A 16,234-nucleotide genomic window follows, 5' to 3' on the forward strand; every position below is an offset into this window, starting at 1 on the left:
AAGCAGATCTGAGTTCAAGGCCAACCTGGTATAAAGCAAGTTTCAGGTAAAGAAATATTTAGGTCCAGGCGTGGTGGTACACACCTTTAATCCCAAACAATGAAAGTAAAGTTAGTTTGTAGAAGGAAGCACCCATGTTTGTTAAGTGATATCTAATTGAGTGGAAAAAAAAAAAGAAGTGATGAATCAGAGATTTGACAGACTTAAGGGCCAATGCAGAGAGGGCTGGGGGTGGGGGAGGGTGCAGGCCAGGGTAGGGGGGTTGGGGAGGCAGTTTTACTGGGAGACAGCAGATTAGAGCAGATTGCTGGAGTTAATTTGAGGCCAAGCAGAGCAATTCAGAGGCCAGATTGAATAAGTCAGCTTCGAGAGAGTTTGAGCTAGAACAGCTGAGTTTGAACCAGCCAGCTATGAGCTCAGAAAGAAAGTAAGTGTGAGCTAATTAAGCAGTAAGTCTCGTCTCAGAGGCTGAGAACATTCTAGGCATAGGTTACATTGTAAGGAGGCTAGAAGCTTCCAGGATTAGGCCTAGGTTAGCAGTCAGAGACAGTAAACCTCTGAGGCAATAATTGTAACAGGCAAATAAAAGTTCCTTTTACAAAGAGATGACAGATAAGAAAAATCAAACTGGACTTCAAGAGATAAAAACAATGTCTAAGGAAAAATGAATGAAGAACAGATTAAAGTATTGCAAAACCCAAAGAGTAAAGGCAGCAATGGAAACTAAAATACAATGGAGAACAAAACAGCCCTGTAATAGGAGAGACCAGTGGGCAGTGGACAAATTCAGACAGTTTAATAGTCAAGGAATTGGAGTTCCAGAAGGGGGCAGCAAAAAGCACTTGCAGAAAAAATGGCCGAAAAGGTTCCAAATGTGATAAACATTTTGTCGGTACAGATTTAAGAGGGTCAAAGTATTTTAGCGGAAAAGCAAGAAGAACATGACACCATATGCCCTACAATCTACTTGCTTAATATCCCTGAAAAAAGATAAACCAGCAGAGAGAAAAGACTCGCTATAGAGAGAAGAAAAGGAATAATACCTGACCCCCTGCCACTCTTCTTTCCTTCAGAGACGATCTGATTCTATAGCCCTGACTTGCCTGGAACTCACTATGTAGATCAGACTGGCCTGGAACTCAAAGATCTGCCTCCCAAATGCTGGGATTAAAGGTGTGTGAACTCCTCTCCCAGCTCACTTAGTCCATCTGGCTTCTCAATTGCTCTGCTTGGCCTCAAACTAACTCCAGCAATCGTTTCTCATATTCTGGTTCCTTCTCGTCCTCTGGCTCGTTCCGTCTTCACCGGTCTTCTTTCTCTGGCCACATCAGACTTCTTATTAGAAGAAACAAAAGCCAGGAAATAGTGGAACAAGCTCTGGAAAGCACTTAAAGCAATCAAAGGAAAATAAAACGGTCAACTTTGGATTCTATACCCAGTGGAAATACTGTGCAAAAATTAAAGAGATACAAAACCTAATTTAATATAACATATTAGCCCTGTTCAATGAAAACCTATAGGCAGAAGGGAAAAAACAGATGAAAACCTGGACCTACTCAATGTAATACTGAAGAAGGCGAGTATATAATAAATAAGTTTAAACTATGTCTATTGTATTAAAAGTCCCCCCAGAAGATAATTGCTAAGGCAAGCATTGACTTGTCACATCAGCACTGACATGTCACATCATTCACAGCATAGATGCAAATAAAATATAAGCTAATAAAACTACCAGATTTTAATTTTATTTTTGTATTTATATTGTATTATTAATGGCAATAGAAGACAAGTAAAATATACTTTATTAGATTCTTTTACAATAAAGTGGTATATAAAGTCATTTGAAGGAAGACCTTAAAAATATACAAATATCTACTGTAAATCCTAGAGCAATATATAAAATAGACCACAAGAAATAATATAGAGAACACACATGAAATTAAACCAAGGGCGGAGATAAATTTATAAATATACTCAGTTTATCCAAAAGAACAGAAAAATAGCCAAAAAAGTAAAAAACAGAAGACAGACATTGTATACAGATAACAGCATGACAGCTTTATATTAGACTGCATTGACCAGGGTAATTTAAAAGATAGAGATCAGCATGAATAAAATAAACAAGATGCAACCATATATTACTTATAAGAAACACACCTGGAAGCTGGCTGTGGTGACACACACTTTTAATCCCAGCACTCAGGGAGGCACAGGCAGGTGGATCTCTGTGAGTTCAAGGCCAGCCTGGTCTACAAAGTGAGTCCAGGACAGCCAAGGCTATGCAGCGAAATTCTATCTCAAAGAATCAACAAAAACAAACCCCCAAACTTTAATGGAAAAAAGTAACTGAAGGAAAAGTACACAATTTTAATATTTGTGAAGGCAGATAAAGTAGTTCTTTGTTTGAAATTTGTAGACTTATTTGTGCTGGAACGGGCATAAGGACAAAAGCCGATGACTGGATTTCCATCTTTAGTATATAGAACAGGAAAGTAAATTATTCCAGACATGGTGGCACAAACCTTTAACCTCAGCACTCCCAAGGTACAGACTGGCAATCTCTGAGTTCTAGGCCAGCCTTGTATACATAGGAAGTGCTAAGGCAGCCAGGGCTACATAGAGACTCTGTCTGAAAACAAAACAAAACAAAACAAAACAAAATGAAAGGAAGGAAAGAAAGAAAGAAAAGCAGGAAGAGAAGAAAATTAAGCCTAAAGACACCAGGAAAAAGGAAATCATAAAACAAAGTAAAGATCAAATGTATAGAAAGAACAAAATTTATAAGCAGGCTACTAATATGAGACTTGATAGCCTATGACCATAAAGTGGGAGAGGAGGTCCCCCTCGGTCATAGACCTAGGGGAGGGGAATAGGGTGAAAGTGGGAGGGAGGGAGGAATGGGAGGATACAAGGGATGGGATAACAATTGAGTTGTAATCTGAATAAATTAATTAAAAAAAGAAAGAACAAAATTTGCAATGAAAAATCAATAAAATTTGTGACTGTAGAAATTCCTTCAATAGTTTCTGTCCATAAGACAGACTCTAAAGTCTTTAACTTGGTTCCATTCTTCTCAGTGACAGAGCCTATACTTATCTCCTGGACCACATTTCAGTGCTGCATTTTTACTAGCCTTTCAGATCGATTGTTTTACTGACAAAAGACCTTTGCCTGTGCTATTGTTTTCTATATCCCTAACCAATCAAATGTCTTTGCCCTACCCGTTTCTATGTAGATAATTTCTATTTATTGTTTACATAAAGATTGACAATTCTTATCTAGAATTTATCCTAATCTGTAAACTTCACCAGGGCCGAAATTGTTTTTACTCAGGCTTTTCAACATTAAACATAGATGAGGCTCATGGTAGAGTCTCAGGAAAAAAATTGTTGGATGAATGAAGTATGCTTTCTTAGGATACTTAGGATGCTTTGAAGATACTTTACTTTGTGCTTTTAATGCCACTTACAGATAAACTTTTGGTGCTCTGCTTAGATTGCTGTTAGATTGCTAACATCCTGTCAGAAATGCACACCCATCATCTTTCCACTGTTATCTTTTCTCAAACGCACCAACTTAAGCTTTTGTGCAATCTTAAAAAAATTCTTTGCTGTTAAGCCATGTGTTAGGTAACAATGGGCAGCAATTATTTCAGTTGTCTGACTGTGACATAGTAAGTTAAACTCAGTTTTGTGATCAATATATTTACAGGTAACCCGAAGGAGAGAAGACAAGAGGTAAGTTTTTACCCACCATAAACTTCATTCCTAGATAAGATCCCAGTTTTCTGTAGCTCAAATTTTGACACCTAACAGTGGGGACCGTGTGTGATGTGGTGAAGTTACAAAGCCTTTCATGAAGTTAAAATGCTCTTTAAGTCATTAGTGATGAAAACTGAACAGATCGTTTGTTGAAGATTATTGTCTGGCTCCTGGGTTAAACTAAACTAAAGCTCTACAAAGCAGAGTGAAATAAGATGTGACCGCAGAAGCGCAGGAAGACTACAGACTACAGGAAGGGCTCCGAAGGGTAGGATCAGCAGAGAAGAGACTCTAGGACGAGGAAACAGAATGACAGGAGCATATAAACTGTAGCCCTCCTTTTACAGCTTTCATTTCCTCTGTTTGGGAACTGCAAGGCTGTCTGGGAGAAACAGGAAATAGAGGTGGACCAGGCATGACAAGAAATAGCCCAGGACCTGGAAGAATTCCACGTAAGACCAGGAGGTATAGAATCTCGTCTCAGCCTTTTAGCTAAGATCGAGTTCAGAGACACAGAGAACCTCATCGGAATTGTCGAGACTGACTGAGAGAATGGTGTAGGCAAGCTGGGTTACTTGCTGTTAATAGGAGGAAGTCTGGGAGGTGATGAGAAACAGGAAACTGACGTATTCGGTGGGAAGATTCAGGAGTGTGATTTTATGCAGATTGACTACTTATAAAGGTTAAGTTATGTAATGTTGAAAATATAGCAAGGATGCCGGGCGTGGTGGTGCACGCCTGTAATCCCAGTACTCAGGAGGCAGAGGAGGTGGATCTCTGAATTTGAGGCCAGCCTGGTCTACAAAGTGAGTCCAGGACAGCCAAGGCTACACGGAGAAACCCTTTCTCAGAAACAAACAAAGAAAAAACAAACAAACAAACAAACAAAGGCACTGAGAAGAATAAACTCTAAAAGAGTTAGTTTTGTTGCAGGATATTTGATCTTTGATCCCACTGTGATCCCTGAGATTACAAATTGTAAAAACCCGTCTATTGTTAGGTGTGTTTGAGCCCTAACACACACCTTTAATCTAAGAACTTTGTTTATTGTAAACGGGTGATTAAGGGGTGGTTCAGTCAGCCCTAACACACCTTTAATCCAAGAGTTTTCTGTACACAGGAGTTAATAAAATTAACCCTAGGTCAAGAGGTGGAGCAAGAGACCAGCTGACAGGGCTTAAAGAGTAGGCAGGACTTTGAGTGGAGGGTGTTCAAGACAGCGTGAGAGGTAGAAGGAGCACTTTGGCCTTTGGCTTTTGAGGCTTTGAGCTAGAGAACCTTTGGCCTTGGGTTTTTAAGACTTTTCCTCCTGGGCTGTCAGCTGAGCTAGTGAGCCATTTAGGCCTTCTCCACTGGGATGTGACCTGAGTAGGAAGGCCACCTGGGTGCTTTCTCTGCCTCTGACTAGCAGATTTTCACCCCAGCATCTGACTCCTGAGCCTTTATTGATAAAATAGGACATTTGGGATTTTTCATTTAAAACATAATTTTATTGAACATTCATCTTGTTATGAGAATTATGAACTGAGATGCTTGATTCATTAGCAGGCAGGAAGCTATGGAACAGAATCTTCTGATGTCATAATTCTGGGTGTCACGGGAACACTTGGTCATCATTCCTTTGGCAAGTCTAGCCTTCTATGGAAAGTCAGTAGAAGCAATTGATTTATTCACCTCTACAGGAATCAGACTCGGCCTATATTTGGTAAGTCCATGTTTCCTTAAACAAGGTAGCAAAAGCTTAATTTTCTACAGATAGTTATAGTAAACCACAGGCAACTATAAGAAATGCCCCTTTCTTGATAATGGTCAGTCTACTAACCAAACTCTTGGAATTTAAAAATGTAGTTTTATAATTGCTTCCATAAGTACTTATTATGAACAGAATACTAGATAGAAGAAATACTTTAAAGACATTTTTCATGTTTCCTATTCCCTGTGTATGAATAGTTGAAGATAGGTACATTTATTCAAGATAGAGATATTAAATGTCTATTGTGTACCCAAACTCTTCCAGCTATAGAGGATTAAATGGTGAGGAAGATGGAGCAGGAATGGTTAAGGCTATTTCAAACATTTGTTAAAAATAATTAGGATACCGCTTCTCAACAGGGAGAGTTTTTGCTTTTCTCTCCTACCTGGGGGTGCTTGGCAATGTATGGGAACGGTTAAAAAAGAAACCAGTGAAGACCCTGGGGGAAGGCCCGCTGTTGGCGTCTAGTGGTGGACACGGAAGAGCACTTTACATCGCCTGTGACAGTCTGCTGCTCTCCAGTGTCCACAGCGCCCTGCCTGAGAAATCCTGAATGAGAATGATAACTATTACAACCCAAAAAGACAGATGCTGGGAAGACTTAGATAATAAGAGGTGTGGGGGAGTTCTTCCTCTAAGAAAGGGAAATGTGAATTCAAACTTGGATGGATTCACTCTAGCAAGTAAAAGGTGGGATCAGTGGCTGGGGAGAGGTCCAGGCACGGGAAAGAGTGGATGGCAATGAATTTATGTGTGTACGTGCATCGTGTATGCTAATGTCTCCGATTCACATGTGTGCTGCTAATGCTCAGCACAGACTGAAGAATACTAGTTCTCACTGGCAGAACACTTACTGTGTGTTTCACATTTATTTCCATTAAACCTACTGTTGCTTGATCCTTTTGTTTTGTTTTGTTTTTGTTTTTCTGAGACAGGGCTTCTCTGTGTGTAGCCTCGGCTGTCCTAGACTGCCCTGTAGACCAGGCTGGCCTTGAACTCCCAGAGATCTGCCTGCCTCTGCCTCCGGAGTGCTGGGATTAAAGGCATGCACCATGGCAACCAGCTTCTGAAACCAATTTGTTTGTTTGTCTTTTTTAGACAGGGTTTCTCTGTGTAGCCTTAGCTGTCTAAAACCAACTGCTTAACTAATGCACTGTGACATAGGGGGAGGGCAGACTGGGTATTAATGGGAACAAAGCAATTATCTAAAGGTATCTGGATGGGCATGAAATTCTATTCAGAGGAAGAGCCTACATTCGTGAAGAGGCATGGAAGGCTAGGGAACAAAGACTCAGATTTTAATAATCATAGGAAGACCATTCGAGCTTTTCTTCCCCACAGTATTGGCATCACTGTTAGGCACAGGCTAGCCACAACATTGGTACAATTTTGTTATACTACTTGGGGGCCATCTTGAATTTGTTATAAGACTCTAAATTGTTTGTAAGGAATAGTTGCAGAGTTAACTATTGTCAATTTTTCAGGTGTCACCTTCTGAACAATTTTTGGACACATGCAGCAAGATTGCTGCATTAAAATAATGCCAACTTATCTTTGACAATAAGCACCCTCCTTGTTTTAATTTTGTATTGTAGGATTTCAGTGAATTATGCCTTTTCGGTTTGGGACCCAGCCAAGGGGGTTTCCAGTGGAAGGAGGAGATTCTTCAGTTGGGCCGGAATCAGGCCTGAGCTCCAGTGCTGCCTCTAATGGGAAAGAAGCATCACCCAATAGGTGACTATCTTGCCAGCTGAGGATATGCATAATCGATATGAACACTGACACTTAATAGTAAGAAAAAAAAAATTAAACCTGGGAATGCAAACATTAAGTTAGTATGAACAGCCCAGATTGTAACAGTCTGTATTTTGTGACTTTGTAAGCCTAGACCAATCGTTTCCCCTGCACCTGTAAATTTTTATCTAGATTGTGTCTGTAGTCTCAAGACCGACATCAAACCACCAGTATAATTATTTTTAGAGTATCGTTCGAGGTACAAGAGTACAAATGCTGTCACTTGGCTTGGATTAGACCATTGGCTGAGCTGATAATATTGTAGAGAAAGAAAGGCTATGAGAGAAACCACTTTTACAAAACGGAAGCAAACTGTTATCAGTAGTATGGGCTTCGTTTTTCTCTTGTTTCTCATAACACAACAGTAAACATTACACTGCTAATTCTCTCAGTGGATTAGAATTTTTGGGTCCCAGAGTTAAGCTTAGTAAGGTCGACACTTTAAACGCTAGACTAACTTATGGGAGGAATAGGTTAGAATATCCAGGGTTGATGATTTGGGGGGAGTGTGAGACAAGAACCCAGACTCCAGATGCTTTAAGGGTATTTTAACTCAGAGATTCTACCAGCATTTCAGCATTAGCCTGCTAGTTTTCACCTCACACATGTTCTAGTTTTGAAATTACTCAGCCAAAGTGATTGAAGGTTCATGTCTGAATTAATTTACATACTATTATCACTTCTTTTTATATTTATGCATTTTTGCCGCTTAATAATTGCTGCATATCCTTGAAAATGAAGATCTGGGACATTAATTTTATTTTTATGAATTTCCTACAATATGGTGATAAGCATATGTTGTTAGGTAAGTGTAGACTTTTTTTTTTCCGAGACAAAGTTTCTCTGTGTAACCATTGCTGTCCTGGACTCACTTTGTAGACCAGGCTGGCCTCAAACTCTCAGAGATCCACCTGCCTCTGCCTCCCGTGCTGGGATTAAAGGTGTGTGCCTCCACGCCCGGCTTCCAAGTGTAGACTCTTATCAGAACCTCTGATTATACATTTCTATGTGTGACATTAAAAGGCTTCAGAAAGATTTTAAACAGTTGAAAAGATAATGACTATTTTTCTTAAAAAATAATTTCATATTTAGTAACTTAACTACGTATTTGTCCTTTCAATTAGGCAACTCCGAAGATGCCCTGGAAGTCATTGCCTGACAATAACTGATGTTCCCATCACTGTCTATGCAGCAATGAGAAAGCCACCTGGGCAAAGCAGCAAGGAAATGCATCCCAAATAGCATCATTAAGTCTTCTGTCGAGGGTTGACTAGGTCAAGGGTAATGGGCCAGTATCATCTTATGGTCTGTCTGGTAAACAAATAAAGGTGGTGGCATTGGCTGAATATTTGGGTGATGACAATTGCTGAATATTCGATTTTAATAAGAACAAAACATGTCAGTAGAGCACACAGGATGACAAACCGTTGGCTGTGTCTGACAAGATGGACTGCTTCACACTTAGTACCTTAGAGATCATCCTGGCACAGATGACAAGCTTCAAAGACTCAAGGTAAAGCCTGATCCATGATGATCATAATGCCAGGTTCTCGGAGCTTGTACACATCTCACAGCCATTTGAATTTTCATTAGCTAAAGAGAAAAGACCATGCAAAGATGTGGCCACTGAGTCCTGCCTGTATAGGTCTAAAGTACCTCTGTGAAGAGAGATTAATATGCATTAATCTAACAAAACTTGAAAGTAAGATGAGCGAGTTGAATGCTATTTCAGTCCTACTGTTTGTGTACCTGTTCTGCTTGCTATTTAGAGACAGTTCTAAACGGCTTACACATTTATCACAATCTTCAAATGCTATGATGCTTTTTCAAATAACTTTAAGATATTTACAAACCCAAACTTTTTCCTCCTCTTGCCTTTAAAAAAAAAATCGTGTGAAAAAAAAAATGATGTGTGTACACTACGGGGAGAGGCATGTGCATGCATGATGCACGTGTGGAGGTCCGAGGACAACTTTGTTGTAGAGGAATGTTAATTCAGAATGTGGCTGTTCTGGCAAAAGTTCACATGTGTGATCTGGCTGGCGAGCAGATCTGAGTTCGAGGCCAGCCTGGTTATAGAGCAAGTATCAGGTGAAGAGATGCTTAGGTCCAGGCGTGGTGCTACAAGTCTTTAATCCCAAATGAAGGTAAAGTTAGTTTGTAGAAGGAAGCACCCATGTTTGAAAGTGATGTATCAGAGAAGATTTGACAGAATAGGATATACCCAACTCTCATGAGAAGAAAGGAAAGGAATGCTGCTTAAGAGACAGGTCTTTCTTTCTTTCTTTCTTTCTTTCTTTCTTTCTTTCTTTCTTTCTTTCTTTCTTTCTTTCTTTTCAGATAGGGTTTCTCTGTGTAATAGCCCTGGCTGTCCTTAAACTCACAGAGATCCGCCTGCCTCTGCCTCCCAATTACTGGGATAACAAAAGGTGTGCACCACCATGCTTGGCTCTTAAGAGACAGTTTTACAGAAAGAGGAGGCAGTTTTACCAGGACAGTAATGGAGAGATAGTTTGCAGAGAGTGAGAACTCAGGTGAGGATAGAATGAGCCAGAAAATGAGAAGCCAGAAGATTAGAAAAGATTTCTGAATTAGTTTGAGGCCAAGTAGAGCAATTCCAGGCTGAGAGAGAAGCCAGATTGAATAAATCAGCTGGGAGAAGAGTTTGAGCCAGAACATCTGAGTTGAGTCAGCCAGCCCAGAGCTCAGACAGGACAAGTAAGGATGAGCTTATTATGCAGTAAGTTTCAGAAGCTGAAAACATTCTAGGCCCTAGGTTAGATTGTGTGGAGGCTAGAAGCTCCCAGGGTTAGGCCTAGGTTAGCAAAAAGAAGCTGTTAGATTCCCAGATAACAACTGAGCCAGGAGAATAAAAGTTACTTTTACACTTTGTGGAATTAGTTCCCTCCATCCACAGTTGACACAGTTGTCTATCAAAGATGCAACACTCTTTAGAGAAAGAATAGATTGAAAGTTGCCTAAGGATAGGAAAAGAACCAGAGGAAAAACATCATGAAAAACCCTGCGACCTCATCCAAGGGTGGGAATAATTGGTGGCTTCAGCCACAGGGAAGTCCTTTCCTTCCTCCCTTCCCTCCCTCGTGTCCTCCCTCCCTCTCTTCTTCTCTCTTTTCTTCCTTTCTTCTCCTAGGAGCCCAACTCAGGGCCTCCCACATGCTAGGAGAGTGCTCTGCCACTGAGTTACACCTTAAGCTAAGACTCTTTTTTAACACATGGGCCTTGAGTCCTTAGTCCTGCCCCAGTGAGGATGGGTGGACTAGATAAATGGTGAAGGCTGCCAGAAGGTACAACTGATTTCAGGGAACTTGACTGTGACCAAGTGTGAGGAGAAGTCATAAAGACAATAATGACATCATGAGAAATATGACTTAACAATCATGGTAGTAAATAACACAGTCATTCAGAGGAACAAAACTAACGAGAGCAGTTTTCACCAAAAACCATGTACGAAGACAGTAAAGCCCCGTTCTCTGCCCCCGCCCCCCTTTGCCGCCCTGAGACAGTGTATGTAGGTTGGGCTGGAAGTCTTTCTGCCTCTGCCTCCTGAGAGCTGAGATTAAAGATGTGTTCCACCATGCCCGACTTAAAGCATTATCTCTAAAGCACCTTTCCACAATGTAAATCAAGAAGAGATGCTTTGACCAGACATGCTCTAAGAATTCATCCCCAGCAAAACTGCACCATGTTCAAGGAAATGGTACTAGAAGGGAAACTGAATGTGTAGAAAGGGACAGCACAAAAAATAGAAAGTCAGTGGATAGATGAATAAACCAATTCTTAATTTGTAAACATCAAGTAGGCTGTACAAAGCAAGAAGAGAGCAGTGATAACATGTCAAAGAACAACATAACATAGGAACAGCAACAGAGGAGGTACAGACAGGATGCTCAGGAGCAAAGTGCATGTCACACAGCCTGACCTGAGTTTGTGTCACACAGCCTGACCTGAGTTTGTGACATGGAACCCATGTAAAGGAGGAAGGAGGAAGGAGGGAACCAGTTACACAGAGCTGTCCTCTGGCCACCACACGTGCATCATGGCATGCATGTGCCTCTCCCTGTAGTGTACACACATTTTTTTTAAGGCAAGGGGAGGAAAAGAGTTCTTTTTTTAATAAAAATATTTTATTTATGTATATGTATATGAGTGCTCTATTGGTTGTGAGGCACCATGTGGTTGCTGGGAATTGAACTCAGGACCTCTAGAAGTGCAGCCAGTGCTCTTAACCTCTGAACCATCTCTCCAGCTCTGCAAATATCTTAAAACTATGAAATAGCATCATAGTACTTGAAGATTGTGATAAATGTGTAAGTTGTAAAGTTTAGAATTACCTCTAAATAGCACGTAGAACAGACATGCAAACAGTAGGACTGAAATAACACTCTAAAAGCAGGAAAAAGGGGTAAAAAGAAATGCATGTAATAGATTTAAATTCTATCACTTGGACAGTTGTATCAGTTACAAAAGCTCAACTTCGATTGCATGGCAAAGATTGTCATAAAAACTGGTTAGAGAAAAGAATGTTAGCACAAGCTGTTTGCATGAATTTGCTTTAATTTTGAGACTCATAAATGAAAAGTCTTAAAAGACTGGGGCTGGAGAGATGGCTCAGTGGTTCAGAGCACTGGCTGCTCTTCTAGAGGGCCTGGGTTCAATTCCCAGCTCATGACATGGTGGGTGGCTCACGACCATCTGTAACAGCAGTTCTAAGGGATCTGATATTCTCTTCTGACATCTGTGGGCTCTGAATCTGTTTGCTGCAGACGAAATATCCACACATTAAACAGAATTTTTTATAAAGAGTAAAAAGATATACATAAAATACCATGCAAACATTAATTTATAAAGGTTGGAATAACTATGTTGAGTTTCAAGGTGCAGTGAACCACAGAAACTGATCTGACTGAAAAACTTGCTATACAGACCACATTGTGGGCCACCAAACCTTAGAAAATTAAAAAGCATTACGTATGCAGAATATTCAAAATATATTCAACAACATAATTCAATTAGAAATAACAAAAACACCCAGAGAATTTCAAAATACCAGAATATAAAATGATGTAATTCGAAATCATCCTTGGATAAAGAGGCAATGAGAGAAATCACTCTGAGTTAAAATACATATCAAAATCTATGAGTCTTAGTAATTGTAGATCTTAGAATTAGAGCCTTAAATTATTTCATTAGAAAGGGGTGAGCGGCGTGTGATGGTACATGCCTATAATCTCAGCAGACCAGCAGAGAGGATTGCCACAACTTCTAGGTCATTCTGGGCTGTACAGTAAGACCCTCAAGACAGAAAAAAAAAAAAAAAAAAAAGACAATGACAACAGCAACAACAACAAAAAATCCCCCAAACAAAATGAGAAGCTGGGGGTGGGCGGGATGTAATCAAACCTCACTCTCAAAAAATAGGCAGAGAGAAAGCTGGTGAGGTGCTCAGGAGGGTAATATGCTCCTAAGGCTTGAGATGACTTGAGACGGTGGAAGGAGAGAATTGACTCCCACAAGTCATCCTCTGCCCCCCTCACATGCACTCCCGTCCACACACACACAACATGTTCCCAAATAAATGTAATAAAAAATAAGCAGAGAAATAATAAAGGAAACACAGTGGAACCCAAAACTTTTTCTTCAACATGATTAATAAGACTGATAAACTTGTTTACAGAATTGTCAGGGCTAATAAAAGACACAAATTCTTGATGCCAGGATTGACAGGAAAGCATCACTACTGATCTTACGGCATGGATAGACACCTTCTTGCCACTATATTGAATGGCTCTCCCTACATTCCCTTACATTACTGGGTGTGTGCTCTCTCAGAGTGCATCATAGTAACACAGATTGATAACTTGCCTCCCGGTTGACATTAGCTCATGATCATTTGGAAGGATATTCTGTTGAGGCTGTGGGTGAATGTTGGTCCTGTGAACTCAGTGTGGTCTGCCTAAGTTGACAAGAATACATTCTGAGCTCTCTCACCGCCACACAGAGTTGTGTGTCTGACTGGCACTGTTGTGTCTGACTGGCAGTGTTGTGTCTACTGGCAGTGTCATCTTACAGCTTTATGTTTGTGCTTTTCTGTCCCATGATTACATAGACCACTGGGATATCATCCTTTGATCTTACTACCGTCCCTTCTGCTCTCTTATGGGCTGGTTTTGGGAACTTCTTGCCTTTCTGACAGCTGTCCATCCTTTAGTCTTATCACACCCTCAGGCAAGTCTCTGGGGACTCAGTGGAATAAAAAGTTTTTCCTCTTCTCAGACTCCCAGGATCTTTATTATTGCCTTGGAAGGTGAGATGAGGGGAGTAACCTTTGTGGAAACTCTGCTTTCCTGAAATTCACTTAATATTAACTATATTCCGATACATGCCAGACACAGCTCTGAGATCTTACAACAGATTTGTGAGCAATCTAGAAATTCACATAGTTCATATTAAAAATATTATTTTCTATGTGTATGAATACTTTGTTTGTATGTATGTACCTGCAGTGCCCTAGGAGGTCAGAAGAGAGTGGCAGAGGCCCTGGAATTGGAGTTGCAGGCAGCTGTGAGCTACCAAGTGGGTGGTAGGAGCTGAGTCATGGTCCTCTGGAAGAACAGTACTTGCTCTTAATCCCCGAGGCATCTTTCCAGGGCCTAGCTTACATTCCTGAAATTGCCTGGGCCATCAGGCCTCCCCATCCAGGGGACGTGGTCAAATATGGGGGACCAGAGTTCATGTGAAAGTCAGATCCCACTCTCCACTCAACTGTGGAGAATGTCCTGTCCATTGGCTAGATCTGGGTAGGGGTTCGAAGTTTACTGCGCGTATTGTCCTTGGCTGGGCACTCAGAGGAAGGATAGCAGGCTACCAAGAAGAGACTTGATACCCTGTGAGCATATACATGGGGAGGTGGTCCCCCTCAGTCATAGTCATAGGGGAGGGGGAGTAAGGGGAAAATGAGAGGGAGGAATGGGAGGATACAAGGGATGGGATGACAATTGAGATGTAATATGAATAAATTAATAAAATATATTTTAAAAGAAGATCGCCTGGCCCTTTTCTAGGGAGATGTGAACAGATGTTTATTAACAGGTCATCGATGACAGAAGTGACTCCACCCAAATGTAGCATGGCAATCCAATGAGTTTAATTGAACTTAGAGAGGGATGGGGGAGGGGTTACTTCGAGGGATACCTGCAACTTATGGGTGGCTACGCCACTGAAAAAAAAAAAAAGCTATCGACCTTTAATTGCCCATTTTCAGGGGCAGTGGAGGTTCATGTACCTACCACCCAGCAACTGCCAAGGCCTATGGGAAAGGCCGGAAGCGTTGAAGCTGCTTCATTAGTGGGCCCAGTTCCTAGCTGAGGACTGAGGTGATCAGTTACTGCACAAAGGAGGGTAGGGGGGCGTGTCATTATGTACAGACTGTCAACGCGTGGATTTACACGCCTGTGAATGTGTGTGCTGAGCTGCTAAGTTACATTCCGGTCGACTGCTCTTTGGCTTCAAGTGCTTCTACCAGGTGCCCGATTTTCTTGTTTTATAATCCATACTCACAAGAGGAAACATTCAGTTGTTCACCCTCCTCTTCCATAGCGTGCAGCGTCCTGTTGTGGCCGTGAGGGAGGAAGTGGAACACAGGTGCCCAGAGGGCCTCCTCCACACAAGGGGCTCCGAGCTGGCAGGGCTCATGAATAATTGATTAAGAGCTCATAACTCATTTTTATATTTTTGTGTAAAGTATTGGTAATACTATGCTTAGAAGAAGAAAGGAAGAAGAAGAAGAAGAAGAAGAAGAAGAAGAAGAAAAAGAAGAAGAAGAAGAAGAAGAAGAAAAAGGAGAAGAAGAAGAAGAAGAAGAAGAAGAAGAAGAATTAGAAGAACCTTTTCATTTTGAGGCTAGGGGAGAAAAGTCTCATCTAAGAATGGATTCAACGTCACATAAGTGTTGAGGCTTCGGTCTCAGAAGATCATTGTGGTTTTTTGTTTTTGTTTTTTTGAGACAGGGTTTCTCTGTGTAGCCTTGGCTGTCCTGGACTTGCTTTGTAGACCAGGCTGGCCTCGAACTCACAAGAGATCTGCCTGCCTCTGCCTCTGCCTCGCGCGCGCGCCACCACGCCTGGCTCAGGTCAGTATGTTTGAAGTTGCAGGCAAGTCGGGGAATTTTCATTTTCTCAGCATTAAGAATGTGAAGTACTACCCTTGTAAAAAGGTGGCCTCCCTTTGATCCAGAAAAATATTAAATTATACTACAAATTTCCTTTTCTTAAAAAAAAAAAAAAAAAACTGGTGTGCATATCCACGTGTGCACACAGACATGTGCTCATGAGTGTCGATGCACATGTGGCATTTGTTGGGAGGTCAAAGGTTAACTCTCTTGAAGCCTTGTGCGGGCTGAGGATCTAACTCAGTTCATTTGGCTTGAAGTCAAGCACTTCTTCCCTCTCTTAGAGCTGCTCACTAATCCAGGTACTCCTGCTGTGAATGGAAAGCACTCTTGTAAAGGTGAAAAAAAAAAAAAAACCTAATTGAGGTTGTGAACAAGTCAGTAATTCTAAGGTAGTGAAGGGCAAACATAATTCGGTATCAGTTGAACGATTTTTCCCGAAAGACTGCTGACACACTTTGCTTGCACACCATGGTTGCTTTAGAACCTCCTTCACTTTATTAGAGACAGGGGAGGCAGCTGACGTACACGGGCTCTCGGAATAAGGAAATCTGCCATTTTTTTGAATTGCTGTCCTCTGCAGACGTTTTGGGACCATTACTATGAATTCAAATAAGAAATAGGAAGCACTCAATTTCTGATTTATTGAAATCCCCTTCAACCAGGTTAGAGCTTCTGTAGGGAGGGGGAGTTCCGGTTCCCGACTTCCACCCCACCCCCCTCCATTCTGTGTTATTT

General features: G+C 41.1%; 1 protein-coding gene across 1 annotated transcript; it reads left to right on the top strand.

The window, feature by feature from the left end:
* Nucleotides 1-5,270: 5,270 nt before the first annotated feature.
* Fam229b (family with sequence similarity 229 member B) lies at nucleotides 5,271-9,085 on the top strand. Its single transcript, XM_051164204.1, has 3 exons — nucleotides 5,271-5,466; nucleotides 7,110-7,248; nucleotides 8,433-9,085. The coding sequence occupies exons 2-3, from the start codon at nucleotides 7,124-7,126 to the stop codon at nucleotides 8,548-8,550; spliced, it is 243 nt and encodes an 80-aa protein (XP_051020161.1). The 5' UTR covers nucleotides 5,271-5,466; nucleotides 7,110-7,123; the 3' UTR covers nucleotides 8,551-9,085.
* Nucleotides 9,086-16,234: the final 7,149 nt, after the last annotated feature.

Source organism: Acomys russatus, chromosome 21, assembly GCF_903995435.1.
Source record: "Acomys russatus chromosome 21, mAcoRus1.1, whole genome shotgun sequence".
Lineage (NCBI taxonomy): Eukaryota > Metazoa > Chordata > Mammalia > Rodentia > Muridae > Acomys > Acomys russatus.